At 35.0% G+C, this 18,052-nt stretch overlaps 3 protein-coding genes and 1 long non-coding RNA gene across 5 annotated transcripts; 2 read left to right on the top strand and 2 right to left on the bottom strand.

Moving 5' to 3' along the window:
- Window positions 1–1,466: 1,466 nt before the first annotated feature.
- LOC116129581 (SNF1-related protein kinase regulatory subunit gamma-1-like) lies at window positions 1,467–3,929 on the top strand. The gene is made up of 6 exons (XM_031415300.1): window positions 1,467–1,740; window positions 1,858–2,138; window positions 2,237–2,395; window positions 2,946–3,028; window positions 3,110–3,301; window positions 3,385–3,929. Exons 1-6 carry the CDS (start codon window positions 1,542–1,544, stop codon window positions 3,770–3,772), a joined length of 1,302 nt encoding a protein of 433 aa, XP_031271160.1. The 5' UTR covers window positions 1,467–1,541; the 3' UTR covers window positions 3,773–3,929.
- A 34-nt stretch (window positions 3,930–3,963) lies between these two features.
- LOC116129583 lies at window positions 3,964–5,685 on the bottom strand. Its single transcript, XR_004127929.1, has 2 exons — window positions 5,075–5,685; window positions 3,964–4,570 (listed from the first exon to the last, which is right to left on the bottom strand). It is a non-coding gene; the product is annotated as an uncharacterized LOC116129583 (long non-coding RNA).
- Window positions 5,686–6,029: 344 nt separating this feature from the next.
- Window positions 6,030–9,485, bottom strand: LOC116129580. Of its 2 annotated transcripts, none has more exons than XM_031415298.1 (3): window positions 9,386–9,485; window positions 6,922–8,275; window positions 6,030–6,715 (listed from the first exon to the last, which is right to left on the bottom strand). In XM_031415298.1, exons 2-3 carry the CDS (start codon window positions 8,216–8,218, stop codon window positions 6,672–6,674), a joined length of 1,341 nt encoding a protein of 446 aa, XP_031271158.1. In that variant the 5' UTR covers window positions 8,219–8,275; window positions 9,386–9,485; the 3' UTR covers window positions 6,030–6,671. The 2 variants fall into 2 exon arrangements, with proteins under 2 accessions (XP_031271158.1, XP_031271159.1); XM_031415299.1 differs by lacking the exon at window positions 9,386–9,485 and adding an exon at window positions 8,826–8,900.
- Window positions 9,486–14,643: 5,158 nt separating this feature from the next.
- On the top strand, window positions 14,644–18,049 carry LOC116129582 (protein RER1A-like). Its single transcript, XM_031415301.1, has 4 exons — window positions 14,644–14,796; window positions 15,626–15,996; window positions 17,404–17,584; window positions 17,691–18,049. Exons 2-4 carry the CDS (start codon window positions 15,647–15,649, stop codon window positions 17,742–17,744), a joined length of 585 nt encoding a protein of 194 aa, XP_031271161.1. The 5' UTR covers window positions 14,644–14,796; window positions 15,626–15,646; the 3' UTR covers window positions 17,745–18,049.
- Window positions 18,050–18,052: the final 3 nt, after the last annotated feature.

An 18,052-nucleotide genomic window follows, 5' to 3' on the forward strand; every position in this document is an offset into this window, starting at 1 on the left:
AAAAATAGATTGTGGGTGTAGTATTACTCTTCTAGGAATATAAAATACTTGGTCAACTATTGTACGACATGCTTCATTAGGAAGAAGATTACACATGCAGAGATATAAAAATAAAAATAAAAAAAAAAGGTAAAAGGAAGCTCAACTGGTATGAAATCAAACACATATAAGTGAGGAATATTACAAAAAAAATCGCTGAAGGGGAAGTTTGTCCTACGAATCTTCTCTCATAGGGCCTTCCTCCATTTTCAGCTCAGTGAAAATGATGACGCAACAGTTCCAGACCATCCCTTGTTAGCTGCCACTAAGTTAATCCATATATGCAGCTTCATTGTCCAACCAATATACAATCATTACTGGGTTGTTCTGACAAATGACAGCCATATATTTGATTAATACTCTATATTGTTATTATGATAGAACAGAAAACCATAACTATGAAAGCATCTCTGTCGTAAAGGCAAGATATATTTCTACTCGTTTAAGTTCACTTGACAGTCTCTTAGTGACATTCTCTATAATTAACTACATTTAATTATTTTAGACTGTAGTTATATATTCACAGGGATTCATGTATGACCTTTTTTATTTTCTTGATTGCAAGCATTTCCCAGTTTTCCTTCCAGTGAATATGGAGGACCAAAAGGGGCATTTATGCTGCGTGACAGAGTACAATAAAATATACAATATACAGTGAAAGCAGTTGATTACCACTCCCCCTTTTTTTCATTTTTTCCTTCTTCCAATCGATTGCCCACATTCAAGAGACAAGGCCTCTATAAAATGCTGATCCGAACAGCACATTCACAAAACCTACTCTGATGGAAAATGAAAAACAAAGTCCAAAACAAATACGGACAGAGAACATACCAAGGGAACATTCTCGCTAAAGAAAATTCCACATCCACTGATTCTGTTGTTACTGATGACCAAAGCATTTCCCCTTTCAAAAGCAATTCCAATATCATGATTGCCAGAATGATCCTATGGACTGCTTAGCTTGCTGTTTGTTCCCTGCAAAATCTGTGTAGAATCGTCTCAGAATCCCTAAGTTTTCCAAACAATATATGACCCCTCTTTCCTAAATTCACATGGTTGAAAAGTGTTCAGGGCCTTCCCCATCAGAGCCATAGCACCTATGCTAGGAAACTGCTTCTTTTGAAGTTCATCAAATGTTGCTTTTGAACTTCGTGGCTCACAAAGTGTCACTGCTTCACGATTCTGTGTTCGAGATACAGCTCCATCATGACACCATCTACGAATCCAACAATTGGAAAGACTTACGTCTTGAGTCTTCCTCACTGTTTCACTGAAAGAAGACTCTCTATTTTTTAAAAAGCAAGCAGCCTGGTCCAGTGCCATTGGTTGTTTACCGAAGCATCTGCCCGTTTTGGGTTCAGAACTAGTAATGTTGCATCTCATGATTTTGTTGACTGGAACCTTAGAATAATGATTTGTGTCCCACTCTCTCTCCAAAGAGGAGCAAAAGAAGATCAACAAAAGGCTTGGCAGAGAGAAAACAGAGAAGTTAAACCAAAGCAATGCAAGGATCAAGGAAGATGGATTTGAAGCAATTACAGAATGTAATGAAAGAGCCAAAAGTTGGCGTGGTGGTGAAGACTGAGACCCCCATTTCTGATGACATTCAACACAAACCAGAACTCGATTCTGGCTCTGCTCTTCAACTCTTTCTTGATCGCATTCCCATCACTTCAATTCCTGGCATCAAAAACTCACCTGGTATCACTATATAACATTTCTTTTCTTTCTCAACATGCTTCATTTGATGAACTTATGGAACTTTTTTTCCCCCGTTCTTTTTTTTTTTTTTTTTTTTTTTTGGGTGTGTTGGGAAAGAAATACAAATTTTGGAACTGAATGCTGGGCATGGTGTAAGGGAAGCTATACAAATGTTGTATGAGAGGGATGTATGTGCTGCGCCCATTGCTGATGCTTTAGACCCTGATGCAACAACCATTGCAAGATTTTCGGATCGGTATATTGGTTTTATTGATTTTGCGAGCATCTTTCTTTGGTCACTGCACAAATGTGAAAAACCCCATGTTAAAACCAAAGAAAATGGTGGTGAGAGTTTCTTCACCATGCTTGATCAAAATCCTCAAATTGGCCACACCAAGGTTCTTTTGCTCACTTTTATTGGTTTATTTTATGTTCAAATAAGATACATGACTGTTGAATACAATGGTTTACTTTTGTTTTGCCCCAAGTATAACAGATCGGTGAGCTAGCTACAGAATTTCTATGGGATCCCTTCTTCCCTGTGCGCTTAGATGACACGCTCTTTCATGTTCTGCTACTGCTTTCGAAGCACCGCCTACAAGTCGTGCCTGTCGTAGAGCAACCAAAATCGCAGGTCATTGGTTTTGTTACACAGGTAAGATTCTCCGGCTATATAGATAATGTTGGTAAATTGAGAAATCTAAGTAATTGTAATCCGCAGTGTAACTGGTACAATTTGCTAAATTCATGTTTGCTTGATATATAAATTTAGGGGTGTATATGAGCCGAGCAGAGCAGAGTATATGGACACTTGAGCTCAGTTCATGATGAACAGTGTCGAGTTTGAGCCGAGCTCGTTTGAGCTTGAATAGTTGGGCTCGAGCTCGAGTTCACGAGTATGGGTGGATACTCTAGCTCAAACTTCGAGTTTATTATGAGAATGGGGTTGTTTGTCATTTTAAAAACTTGGAAATAAAAAAAGTAACAAAACTTGTAATTTGGCCCCTGAGCACGATGAGGCTTGCGAGCCTATCTAGCCGAGTTTCGCCCGAATCAAACTCGGCTTGACCCCTTAAACGAGCCACTCGAGCTCAACTAGATTGACTTCGAATCGAATTTGAGCTTTTCACGAGCCGAGCTCGAGTAACTCACGAATTGCTCGACTCACTTCTTTTTCCTATATATAATTGCTTGCAATTCAGTAGAGTGCAGTAATGCAGCTGCTACTTCAATCAAGTGGACTAGACTGGTTCGATAGAATTGCAGACAGAGCTTTATCCGAGTTCCGGTATGCTAAACCAAAATACTTACAGAAAATAAGTTTCAATGGTTGAGTTGCAATACATGTATTGTTTTTCTCCACTTTCAGGTTTGAGAATGGAGATCATGTCGTTCAAGTATGTGGAGACCAAAGCTTAGCAGAAGGTCTTCGGATGTTATGCAAGAACCAAGTAGATGCAATTGCAGTTGTTAAAAGAGAAACCAGGAGACTTATTGGTACTATCACAAGAAGTGACATTTACCTTCTTCTGGAGAATGATAATCTCATCCCCAATAGAGAGTAAGGCTATTTCCATCCAGATTAAACATTTGAACTGTGTGACTAAGAGCAAAATACGAAAGGCTTATTTAGCATATTCACAGGACTCTAACCACAGAGGAATTCATTCATATGGAGACTGGTAGAGCAGACTCCGACCCCACCATTGAACGAGACATCGGAGCCCTTATCTCAGCAGGGGCTCTCCGCCTAAAAAACAGTTTCCTTCCAAGAATGGACCAGCCGGTGACTAATAAGAAAATGGACACCCTCAAGGAAGCCATGAAGAAGCTGGCTGATACAAAGAGCAATTTCAGTTTTCTGGTAAATGATTCACATCAGGCAACAGGTTTACTCACGATAAGAGACATAATCATTCAATTTGCTCCACCCTGCATAGACTCAAGTTTTCATGGAGACGGTTTCTTTGAATCTGCTCTAGAACAGACCGGATGCAAAGTCAAAAATGGAACCATAGCCCGTAATAGTTGATTTGTTTACTTATGGAGAGATCAATAAACAGTGAGAAGATATTAATCTAACGGTGTCTATGAGTACAAGGTTTATGTCTTTACGATAGGCTGATTGATGCCAAGTTTACTGCTTGTAACTTAAGCTAATGCTTCTTTATCACTACAGCAAATTGGAACAGGGAACAAAGATCATTTATGAATTCTTACAAATGGATGAGAACATAAAACACTTTATGCCACAACTTGTGGTTAGATCTTTAATCTTCAATCAATTAATGCAGCATAGTGGACACTAGAAAAGAAAATGCTACACCCAAAACCTCTTCTCACAAACTTTCTTACACAACTCCGACATGACAATTCGTAATTGGTCAACTCGCAATAAGTCTTACCTGATATATTACGACTGGCCAATTATAAGCTGTCACGTTGGGATTGTGAGAGAAAATTTGTAAGAAGAGATTGTGGATGTAGTAGTATTACCCTTCTAGGAATATAAAATGCTTGGCCAACTATTGTACGACATGCTTCATTAGGAAGAGGATTACACATGCAGAGATATAAAAATAAAAAATAAAAGGTAAAAGGAGGTTCAAGTGGTATGAAATCAAACATATATAAGTGAGGAATATTACAAAAAAAATCGCTGAAGGGGAAGTTTGTCCTACGAATCTTCTCTCATAGGGCCTTCCTCCATTTTCAGCTCAGTGAAAATGATGACGCAACAGTTCCAGACCATCCCTTGTTTGCTGCCACTAAGTTAATCCATATACGCAGCTTCATTGTCCAACCAATATACAATCATTACTGGGTTGTTCTGACAAATGACAGCCATATATTTGATTAATACTCTATATTGTTATTATGATAGAACAGAAAACCATAACTATGAAAGCATCTCTGTCGTAAAGGCAAGATATATTTCTACTCGTTTAAGTTCACTTGACAGTCTCTTAGTGACATTCTCTAAAATTAACTACATTTAATTATTTTAGAATGTAGTTATATATTCACAGGGATTCATGTATGACCTTTTTTATTTTCTTGATTGCAAGCATTTCCCAGTTTTCCTTCCAGTGAATATGGAGGACCAAAAGGGGCATTTATGCTGCGTGACAGAGTACAATAAAATATACAATATACAGTGAAAGCAGTTGATTACCACTCCCCCTTTTTTTCATTTTTTCCTTCTTCCAATCGATTGCCCACATTCAAGAGACAAGGCCTCTATAAAATGCTGATCCGAACAGCACATTCACAAAACCTACTCTGATGGAAAATGAAAAACAAAGTCCAAAACAAATACGGACAGAGAACATACCAAGGGAACATTCTCGCTAAAGAAAATTCCACATCCACTGATTCTGTTGTTACTGATGACCAAAGCATTTCCCCTTTCAAAAGCAATTCCAATATCATGATTGCCAGAATGATCCTATGGACTGCTTAGCTTGCTGTTTGTTCCCTGCAAAATCTGTGTAGAATCGTCTCAGAATCCCTAAGTTTTCCAAACAATATATGACCCCTCTTTCCTAAATTCACATGGTTGAAAAGTGTTCAGGGCCTTCCCCATCAGAGCCATAGCACCTATGCTAGGAAACTGCTTCTTTTGAAGTTCATCAAATGTTGCTTTTGAACTTCGTGGCTCACAAAGTGTCACTGCTTCACGATTCTGTGTTCGAGATACAACTCCATCATGACACCATCTACGAATCCAACAATTGGAAAGACTTATGTCTTGAGTCTTCCTCACTGTTTCACTGAAAGAAGACTCTCTATTTTTTAAAAGGCAAGCAGTCTGATCCAGTGCCATTGGTTGTTTACCGAAGCATCTGCCCGTTTTGGGTTCAGAACTAGTAATGTTGCATCTCATGATTTTGTTGACGAACTTGTTAACTTTCTCATGGGAAGAAGCTTCTTCCATTTCAGAACCTTCTTCCATTTCAGAACTCTTAGTGCCATAAGCAAAAGAACCTGGGGCACTCAACTTCAGACGTTTAACCCATCTGATGCTTGGATCTGATCCCATATGACCATCTGGAAAAGCACCAGTTTTGGAATTTGTGGGCAGCTCAGCATGTGCAAGGAGATGCTCTGCATCCAAACTCTGGGTTTTTGAGGAGCTTGTCTCACTATCATCCACAGAGTTCGCAACAGATGAAAGTGCAGGAAGCTCTTGGTTTATATCAGGTAACTCAATGTTAGGCAATCTTCCTCCAATTTCTTCTCTGGTTGAAGCAACGGCAGCTTGTGATGTTGCTACTTTGTCCTCTTTAATAACCTACAAAATTCCAGTCATTACTAAGATCTAAGGGATTCCCAATGAACACAACATGCACTCCTTATACATCAACAGATAAAATAATGGTATAATCAACTTGAAGCCCGTATTACCAACTAACCAATGAACACATAAGCCAGCATCTATTAATTTCTCCCCATTCTAACATTTAATTTTAATCAGACTGGTTCTCAGAAAACTAAAATGCTACAATCATTTCTCCAAATTCCTTGGACATCCACTTGTTGTGTTCCAACACTAGAAACTAATGTTATCTAATTATATTCTCAATATATTCCACCAGCACCCATAGAGTTATACACACAAGTGTACTAACAAATGAAAAAAAAAAAAAAAAATTGGAAGAAATAAAAAGCAACTAAAAAGAAGATAGTCCTAAGATATTTAGCATATTTCAATGTCTTTAGGAACACTGATTTGAGTGATAAACCAGAAGAATCATAGACCATATAACCCATCATCTTTCAATCACCCGCACATTAGATAACTATCTCACTGATCAGGTGCTGGATAGAAATTGTGACTACAATAAGCAAGAACAAAAAAACAAAAAAAAAAAGTACTGGATCGAATGGGGTAATTCAAATTTTAGTGCAAGTATATGTCATTTGACAGATCAGAATAGCACAATTACCTCATTAGTTGGCGAAGAAACCACAACTACAACAAACAGAAAAGAAAGAAACTTATTAGACAGGAAAATTAAAAGGAAATTGATAAACCTACTAAGTGAAGTTCAGGAAGATCATATATATCTCCTGACATAAACAGAACAGTCCTGTAGTAAAAGCCTATTTATAATGTATAAGCGTCATATGAAATGAAAACATTTAGGTCATGAAAACATTACAAGGATGCATGCATACCAGAAAAATGATTCTTCTGGAAAACATCCATGTCCATGGTATCAGTGTCAGCTGATGACTCATTCTTTAAACAAACTGCAGAAGTCTTGATATCTCCAATATTTTTTTTTTCCTCGCTATCTGTGGTGCTCCCTAGAGGTTGGAGTTTCACTCCTTGCTGGCCACTGAAACCAAAATCAGGCGATAGACTGAGGAATTTGCCGAACATTTTTTCTTTAAACATTTCACTTCCTTTTGACGAGTTAACATCAGTCTTCTTAGTGATTAGAAAATGGTGAGTAGTCTCAGAAAACTTGGGATGCCCTTCAGTGGTACATATCCTCATCGTCTCCACATCATCAAGAGATCGTGGGATTCTTGGTACTGAGAAAAAATCATTAAATGAAGTTCCTGTTTTGGTTGCATCTATTGGATTGCTCCAGTTTGGAAACAATGTAGCACCAGAATGATTTTGCCTTTTTTCTATCTTTTTACCAACAAAAACGGGTAGCTGATTGTTGCTTGCTGAGGGTTCATGCAGTAACAGATGCATATTATTCTGCCTCGAGGATGAAGTCCCAGATCTTCTGAAATCTAACAGGTCATCAATTTTCTTATCATGAACCAAAGATGTAGAACAGCTTTGAAATTTAGAATTTCTGAAGTGCTCTTCAGATGCAACAACTGGGCTTGTTTGATTAATCTCTTCTTGCCTGCATAAGGAATGAATTCGAGGCTTCCTACTGTTGTATCTATAAGGCACAATTTTCGAACTTGAACCCAGGTCATGCTGAAAAGATGTTGAAACAGCTAAGCTTTTCTTTGCAAGAGATTCAGGAGATTTCACCCGCTGCTCCTGATCCCCTGTGACACCTTCATGCTGGAAATGACATTCTCCAGATGTTCCCATTTCAGGAACTGCCCCTTGATAGGTCGAGACATTCTTCAGTGGCATAGTACTCTCCTTTTTAGAAAGACTGAACTTCGGAAAGAACTGGCTCTGTAATATTTCTTTTCCACTTTTTATCGAACTCAGTTTAAGATTCTCATCCATAATATTATCTGTTCTAGATTCAGGAACTTCTCCAAATTCTTTGGCATGTTTAGAAATGCCAGATTGTATCTCAGGTCCATGTTGCTTAGAATCACAATCATCTTCTTTGCACTGACAATGAAATGATAAAGGTCTATCATCCCGGGTTTCAGAATTACAACTTGTCTGCGTCCAGTGAGCCATCCAGACCGATTGGTAAAGATGCATAGGTTGTCTACGCATTCTATCACCATCATGATCTGATTGTATAACATGATCAGACATGATACAGGTTACTTTTCACTAAAAGTGACCTCCCTTCAGAGCTTCATCAAAACTCACCTGACAACAAAATCAACCAACCATTGTCAGTATCCAAACTTCAGTTATAAAATAATAAAAATAATTGCTTTGGAGAGCATTTTCAAGTAATCTGACACTTAGAAAAAAAAACAATAGAAAACACATAGAGATGCAAACTTGGAAACAGTTCATAATGGATGATTATACACAAAGTTTAGCATCAAGTTCCCATTTAAGAGTTCATTACTACTAAAGTATGTCCAAAATCAGCTGATGTTAATCCACTGCATAAAAAGTTGACTTAATCTGTATCAAGTATGCTCAAATAAGCAAGAGACCAAGTATGCTCAAATAAGCAAGAGACCAAGTATGCAAACAAACTAACAAATCTACAACCAAAATCCCAGCTTCATTCACCAAACCCTCACTTCCAAATACCAAAAACCAAACTAAGAATAAGCTTATACATGACCATCCACCCATAATTTTGTAAAATGGAACATCACTCAAACACTATAAGCAATCTTAATTCAACATCTATTAATATTGTAATTTGTAAACATAGAAAATCAAACCCATAAAAACTCACCGGAGCATGCAGCACCTATGCAAAGACTGAGAAAAGCCCCAGAACAGTTTTTTTTTTTTTTTTTCTCAGATCTTATCTTATTAATTAGCTTAACAGTGTATTCTAAATGAGTTTCCTCTGTAGTTAACAGCCCCTGATATTGCGTTAGGACAACCTTAACTCTATGGGACCCGCTAACATGCTTGCCTTGTGCATCAGTGCATGCCACCAAACTCTTTTCTCAACCAAATGATTTTTCACCACAAAAATTATATATATAAAAAAAAAATAAATAAAAATATTAAATTTATCAAAAAACAACAAAACTTGACACTGTGGCTTCTCAGTTCTCACACTCGACTCTCAGCATCATCGCGAGTGAAGAATTAACAACAGACTAAGCTAAATTAAGCTTCAACATAAAAATAAAAAAATAAACAAAAAAACAAAGTTTGACTCGATTATCTTCATAGAATTTCGAAAGCATAAACAAAACCAAAGAGAAAACAAACACATAACACACCAGAATACCAATACAGAAAACGAAAATATAAACCAACAAGAAGGGAAAGAAGTGATACCCATAAGAGGAAGACTTAAAGGTTGAAGCTTGGAGATGAAAAGAGAGAGGAAATGAAGTGGTGAGTGAGAGAGATGGGGAAGCTGTGTGTGGACACAAGGGCTTAAATGGTGTGAGAAAAGAAGGAAACTGTAAATAAACAGAAGTAGAAATGTAGAAAGCATCTAAAAGTCGAGCTTTGTATCTGTGCTTAGCCACAAATATGTTTGTTTTTTTTTTTTTTTTTTTTAATTTAATTTATTTGTCTTCTCAAGCCGACAGTGACAGTGACCCAGCATTGACATTGGAGAAGATGGAAGCGAAGGACCCACTCATTTGCACTTTTTAGTTTTTATTTCTCTCAAATTGGCCCCTTTTTTTTAATTTTTTTGTTTAAATAATATATATATATTTTTTTTTTTTACTTGAGTTTTGAGTAAATAATTAATTTTCATGTAGTTACTTGAGTTTGATGTATGAAAATATGGTTAATAAGAAATGCAAGATCCACTTTTTTTTTTTTTTCAAATTTTTTCTTACAATCCCAACATAATAGCTCATAATTAATGAGTTACATCAATTATTAACTGACTAATTATAAGTTGTTACGTCAAAGTTGTAAGTAATTAGTTAACCATAATTTATCAGATAAGACCTATTAAAAGATGATTAATTGCGAGCTACTATATTGAAATTATAACAAGAAGTTTATGATAAAAGATTATGGGTATAGCATTTTCCTATGGTCAATATATAGCATGAACGTCGTCAAATTTTTTAAAGACCGAGGATTAAATTCTCAAGTAGTCATCTCCTCTCTTAGAGATCGAGTAGAATGGAATTCAAAATCTCTTGAATAGTACATCTAATAATTTTTTACGCTTCACTTGGTTAGTTAAACTTTGCTAGTTGCTACTAAATTTTGCTAAAAAAAATAATAATATTAATTTTATACTTAAAAGCCTAATTAATTCATGATTAATACTTGATATTAAAGTTAAAACTTAGAAGATTGGGTATTATTTTAATTGGAACCCCCAACATCTTTTGTGTCCTATTGTGGACATCCTATTGATAGAACAAACTTTATTTTATATTTAAAAAAAAAAAAAAAGTGCAATAAATAAATCATATGGTCCAATTGTGATAATTGAGAAGGATTGTTTAGATTAAATAAACCTAGAATTTTCTAGGAATTTTAATATATATAAATCTTAAAAATCATGTGTTATATTACTTGGATTTGGCACTTTCTTCATCAACCTTACAAAATATTTTTCTCCTGAAAATATCTTCACTTAAGTGTTCTTTGAGCCACAAGTTGCAGAAAATAATGGAGTTCTATCTCACTTCTCAACTTGTTTTCAAAGAGGACCCATCTCTCCAACAATGTTGTAATATTTGTTAGATTTTTCTTTATAATTTTATTGTCAAATACTTTTATTGTGTGTTATTTCGGGATCGTAGCAACTTTAAATTTAATCGTTTTTTTTTTTTTTAACTCAAACTAGAAATAAATCAATTTTAAAAATAATTTGGATTGTGTTTCAACGATTTTATTTTTAAATTTATTAAATGTTATGGTGTATATATATGGTTGGACTCCCTTTTTCGTTGAACTAGCTTTTGGAAGTAAGTTTTACTTAAACTCATTTATTATCTTAAACTCATTTATTATAATATCAGAGTCATGTTTGTTTGAGATGGTAATGGGTTTGGACCTCAGCCCTACACACTAAATGTGAGGGAGGGCGTTAGAAGTTGAATTTATCCTACATCACTAAGTTGGTAGACTATTATAATGTATATATGTTTAATATGTGGTTGGATTCCCTCTTGTTCCCATTTATCATTAAAGAAGCCAAGAAAAATAAGCAATTACAACCCCAAGGGGTTAGCTTGGCGGTCAAGAAGGTTTGTTCAATTTCTTGAGTTTCTATGTTCAAACCTTAGGACCACCTACCACGTTGTGGTTTACCTGATTCTTTGGGTTTGTAGAGTGTTCAATAGACTCTGAAAATGAGTAAGGTACGTGCAAGCGACTTAGACACTTCGGTTAGCAAAGAAAAGCAATTATCTATTTATATGTGGGATATTTTGTAATTTTAATTGAATGAGACCCTTTTGATTTAATAGGAAGAATAGTTATTTATTGTCTTCTTATAATCATACATTAATCTATCAACAATTTCAAAGATTCCCTCTTTTATTAAACATCATGATATTTCAAGACACAAATTGACCGCCACCACCACCATCCTCTTCACTCCACTCCATTGGCCAAAAATTTGAGGAGTTGGAGGTGGTGGTAAATAAGAGACTTTTTTTTTTTTTTTAATATTTAATTAAGGAGATTAATTTTGTTAGATGATTCAATTGCCACGAACCTTATTACCCACCAAGCAAATTCAATTTAAAGACTGTGAAGAACTTGTGGCTTTGATTAGGCCACGTCACTTATGGCGTTTATTAATAATATAAAGTTGTAAATAAGAATCATACAATGAAAGAATGAAGTTGTAAATAAGAATCATACAATGAAGGAAGGCACCTTCAATCATGGTTTTAATATTTTATTTGTTGTTGTGTCTAATCGAAGAAATCTAGTACATGATTGGACATTGGGGAAATTATTGGTGATGGAATTTTTCGATTCTATTTCTATATCAGTTTGGCCAATCGATTGAGTGAATATTATAAGATTTATCAACTATAATAGGGCAAACTACGTATTCTTATTCGAGATTTAACGAAGTCCCAAGTTTTATTTTTAAGTTGACTGAAGATGTTCGGATCAGTTTATGTATACCTTAACTAACATTCGAGGCCTTGAAGTTAACGGCCAAATAAATCTCCTCAATAACTACCTCTATTAGGACTAGTGGAGACTCAAACTCATGAACCCATATTGAATCTCTTTGTTCTTTTACCATCAGAGCGTCCAATGGTAGTTTGAAATCCTAAGTTATTACCTTTAATTGCATTTATTTCAAATTCTTACCCTTAAAGTAATGTCATTTCCTTTATTTTAACAAATTCATAAACTTTTCACTGTAGTGTGATGCATGTTAGCACGCTAAAGTGTGCCAATGCTTTATTTGACAGAAGACAAGCTAATTTTACCAAAAAATGGCTTATGTTAGTAGCATTCAAGCCAGCGACTCTTGGTTATTTCCGGTTGATTTCGAAGTCCAAAATCACTTTCGAGACCACTATTGGATTCCCAACAACCTCGTCTACAAAATACATACCTTTACTTATCGACCTCACTCACTATTTCCGACCACCTCTAATAGTCACTAACAGTGTTAGTTTAAGAATAGGAATCCATAATAAATAGAACTATGAGTATCAACTTGAAATTTCGCTAAACATCGGATGATAATATATGTCATTTACTCACTGTAATAGTTATGATCACTAGAGCATATACTATCTACTTTGGTCGAGTAAGACTAAGGCATACCAATTGTAAGACTTATAATATCTTGTTTAAGCAATCCACACTATCATCAAACTACATCGTCAAATAAAGTATAAGATTTACCAATTATAATGACCCGAACTCAACTAAAAATATAATAATTATTTTTGTGCAACTAGCATGGATTTGATTTTAGGTTTCACATAAATATTAATAAAAGAATAATGTTACACCTACAACCTCTTTTCATAACCTCGACGTGACAGTTCGTAATTGGTTAATTGTAATTTATTAGATTAGACCCAGGCGAGACTTATTACTAGTTGACCAATTGTGAGCTGCCATGTCAAGTTTGTGAGAAGAGGTTATGGGTGTAGCATTTTTCTTAATAAAGTTTTGGAGAGAAAAATAAATAAGTAAANTTTCTCAATGACTATCCCTATTAGGACTAGTACAGACTCAAACTCATGAACATATGTTAGATCTCTTTGTTCTTTTACCATCAGATCATCCAGTGGTGGTTTAAAATCCCAAGTTAATACCTTTAATTGCATTTATTCTAGACTCTCACTCTTAAAGTAATGTCAGTTTCTTTATTTTAACAAATTCTTAATTTTTTACTATAGCATGGTGCACGTTAGCACGCTAAAGTGTGCCAATGCTTTCTTTGACCGAAAACGAGCTAATTTTACCAAAAAAGGGCTTATGTTAGTAGGACTCTTGGTTATTTTCAGTCAATTTTAAAGTTCAAAATCACTTTTGAGATCACTGTTGAACTCCCAACAACCTCATCAACAAAACACATACAATCACTTGCCGACCTCACTTACCATTTCTAACAACCTCTAATAGTTACTAACAGTGTTAGATTAATAAAAGAGTAATGTTACACCTACAATCTGGACGTAGTAGTTCATAATTAATCAATCATAATTTATCAGGTTGGATCTAAGTGAAAGTCATTACTAATTGACCAATTGCAAGTAGCATTTTTCTTAATAAAGTTTTGGAGAGAAAAATAAATAAGTGAAAAAAGAAACTGATGGATATTAAACAAGTGCTGTAGCTTCTAAATGGGCCTTCACCTGTCTAATCAGGCTAACCCAATGATATTAAAGGCCCAAATTTAGGTCCAATTGCACGCACTGCACTGTTTTAACCGTATGCCGCAACAATATATTATTTGAATGGTAATGTTAATATAAAGTATTAACTAATTTGGAAAATAATTAAAACATTAATATGTTATACTACAAAACATTATTTTAAAAATTGTTTCGAAAAATAAAAATTAATAAATCATATACTTATATTAAATACTTTCATTTTTTATTCACACGCACCTCAACTATAATTACTATTATGAACGATTTTGATAATTTTTTTTTTTTTTGGCATCTAGGGTTGTTCGGGTCAGCTTACATGTATCTCAACTAATTATAATTTAAAGTTAACAGCCAAATAAATTTTTAATGGTTATACTTTATTAGTAGTCGTGGAGATATGAACTTATGATTTATTGAGTAATACACCTAAGAGTCCCAAACGAACTATTAAACTACCTAAAACTAGTTAACAATTTTGACAATGTTATTGTTTTATTAAACGGGCTTGGGCGAAAAATGAAGTGATGGGATTTTTCTTTGATAATTATTTATAAAAAACATTTTTTTTAAATGAATATTTAAAAAACAAAAGTAGAAATTTCCAAAGAGCATCTTCAATACGGACAAATAATATTCCTGGCGTGGTAGAGGCACGTGAGTAGTAACGGCTCCGGTAACTCCGTCTTTCAACAACTTTTCAACAGCGTCACTGTCTGTAATAACCTCTCTTTGTAAATCGCCGAAAAAAAAAACCAAAAATATATAAATAATATAAAAATTTAAAACAAAAATAAAAAACGCAAAGAAAAGACTCGGCTTATTCATTCTCTTACAAGATCTGGTCGCATTTAGCTTCCTCGATCAATTTGAGTCCTGAGTTCAACGTCCAAGACTCATTTCAAGGTCAGCTCTTACTGTTTTTTCCACTAATTTCTCTTCTGTTTTGTGTTCTTCCTCAACGTGATTTGGTTTTTCTGCTTGTATTTCATTTGGGTTGTTTACTTGTTTTTAATCTTTCTCTTTCTTTTTCTGTGGCGAAACCCGTTAATTTTTTAATATTCGGGCTTTTTTAATCTGGGTTTTGTTGTTTTCTTTTTGGGTATGTTTCGTTTAGATCTGTTCTTGAAGTTTTAAAGTAAATCTGTTGTTTTTGTGTTAGGAAACCCTAGTTTTCTGTTTGATTTGTGAGAAATTTTAGGATGCTGGAAATTGGGAATTTATGATTTTGGATCTTACATGTGGATTTGTGTGTGTATTGGGTATTGGTTTGGATTTTGAGGTAATGACTATATAATCTTGTAACTAGTTTCATTTTGAGCTAATATTTTGCTTAATTGTGTTCTCTTTTAGTATTAAATGGGGCATTGGGTTGTTTTTTGACCTTTTTTTCTGGGTACTATATGTAATTGTTTAACCATTAAAATCGCATGAAGATGCTCTAAAATGCCTTATTAATGTGTTAATGTTTATTATATAAATGCTCGTACCTGCATTCATCATTAATAGGCCATAGCTGTTGATTATCGATGCTTGAAATTGAAGCAGAATGACTATTATAATCACTGTTTGTAAAGCTTAAACTGGGATTAGACCTACGAGCTATTTACTCAGTGGGATTGTGATTGAAGTATATGAGAATCATGTGATTATACACATCTTAATTGCTTGTATATGTTACATTTGGTTAAGTAGATATGTGTCATGTGATTAGATTCTGATATTTTATTCACAGGATTTTTGAAACTTAAATTGAATGGAGGGAGTTGGAGGCGATGGTGCCTCAGTGGCATCACCTGTTTCGCAATGGGGACATGATGTTTGGAGGATGTTTCAGTATTACCTGGATAAGACTACCCCACATATGACCTATAGGTGGATTGGAACTCTTGTTGTTGTGGCAATCTACTGTCTGCGGGTTTATTATGTGCAAGGTTTTTACATCATTTCCTATGGTCTTGGGATCTATCTTCTGAATCTGCTAATCGGGTTTTTGTCACCTCTGGTTGATCCTGAGCTTGAAGTTTCTGATGGGCCTTTATTGCCGACAAAGGGTTCAGATGAATTCAAGCCTTTCATCCGCCGACTCCCAGAGTTTAAATTCTGGTAAACAAGACTTTTTTCTACTTTTAGTGTTTACGAGAGCAGTCACTATTTTTTTCATGCTAGTTGGGAGATCTCTTTAACATTGTGGTTCCTACTTCACATAGCTGATGGTTGAAGTTCTCTCTGTTACTTTATAGATTACTTTGATATTTCTGGGAGTTTTGTGTTTTGCTCTCTCCGCTTATGAAGGCAGGCAATAAAATCATGAATAATTTGGATTTTGTAGATACACGGGATTAAGTAGATGGATTTTAACTTATAAAGTTTAGGTGTGTGGATTGTGTTTCAAGGATGTGGTTATGTTTTATAAATTAGAACCTCCTTGGAGCTGTTTACATTTACATATTATCAAATTATATGCTTGATCCAATCTGGAGTTAGTCACCCAAGGACCCATTAGGAGCCTCTTGCTGCACATCCTTGTTGGTGAGATTTATAATGTGGAGTCTTCTACTGTGAGCAGTATTTCCTGCAGGCTTAAGTTCTCTTCCTCCAATTGTTGGATAAGTGATGAACAGAAGGCAGAGAATGATTAGTTGAGTAATTAGGAGGTCTATGGAATGGACAATTATGTCGAAAGGTTCTTGTTCTTCTATGCTTTTTATTATTGCTTGTTTCTTTGTTCTGAAAGTTCCAGCTGTTGAATGCTTATATATTAAATAAATTCTATCTCAGGCATTTGATCTTCAAAGTACATGTGTAGTCAACACATATTAGTTAGTTTTTCTCTTTGTATTTATTTCTGATAGTTGGTGTCCACGTATCTTGTGAGAAACTAATGTGAAGATATGCAAATGCATTCACCAATCATGACCTTGTTATATTAAGTATTCAATCACCTTTTTCTTTTTCTATCAAGAAGCTGAATCTTGTAATTCTATGTTTGATGACATGGTTATCTAGTAGTATTATGTTTAGTATGTCTAGTTCACAGTGATTACATTGTTTTTCCATAGAGTTATAGCTATTCTTTTCAAGTAATTTCTTGTTTTAGTAATCATTGGCAATTTTTTTCTAGACAGGCTTGAAATGACACCTTAGAGGGTTCTATGGTGCTTAGAACAATTGGAAGTTTCACGGAAGACATTCTTAGGGAGCCTAACCAATTAGTAAATGTGATGTTTGTCTGCCTAAAGAATTGTAACTTACAATGCATGATAAATATTTTTACATCAAGTTGTGTGGCTGTGAGGTGATTTGCATCACTCTCTCTATATATGGGCTGATCACGTCTTATTATTTTCTTGAGTCATTTTACATTTCTTGAGCCCCTGGAAACATGTTATCTAGCTAGATTAATATGTATGCATCACTACACAGCAAAGCATTTGCACGACCACAAGGGGCTGAAACCTTTTTCTTGTGTGCGTGAGCATAACATATTGTTCTGCTGCTGTGTTTTTTCAGGTACTCCATGACCAAGGCTTTCTGCATAGCATTTGTGATGACATTCTTTTCTGTATTTGATGTTCCCGTCTTTTGGCCTATATTGCTTTGTTACTGGATTGTTCTGTTTGTTCTTACAATGAGGCGCCAAATTGCACACATGATAAAATACAAATACATCCCATTCAACATTGGAAAGCAGGTAAAGCTCCAACCACTTGATAACTGTGGCCACAGATCTTCTCTGATAGGACTGCAAAGTTAACAATCTGTTTTTTTTTTTTTTTTTTGTTGTGATTAAATTACAGAAATACGGTGGTAAGAAACCTTCAACAAGTGGTGGTAGCCTCCGTGGTGACTGAAGCAAGGCTGATTCATATATAGAATAGAAAGGACCAGATGGGGAAAAAAAAGTAGGTTATGGAAAATTGGTGATAATTGAATTTTGTTTTTTTCCTTTCAAGGGACATTCATTTGGTTCTTATGTAAACTTTTAAAGTTCAGTTGTGCCTGAGGAGTGCCGATGTTGCAGAAGTGAAACTTTAATGTTTATACACACGTTATCCAAGATTCGATTTAGATTTCAAGATTGTTGGCAATGTAATTTGCACGACCCAGTTTCATGAAACATTTAGTGGGAAAATTTTCATGTGCTAGTTTTGTTCAAGTG

Source organism: Pistacia vera, unplaced genomic scaffold, assembly GCF_008641045.1.
Source record: "Pistacia vera cultivar Batoury unplaced genomic scaffold, PisVer_v2 Contig212, whole genome shotgun sequence".
Classification (NCBI taxonomy): Eukaryota; Viridiplantae; Streptophyta; class Magnoliopsida; order Sapindales; family Anacardiaceae; genus Pistacia; species Pistacia vera.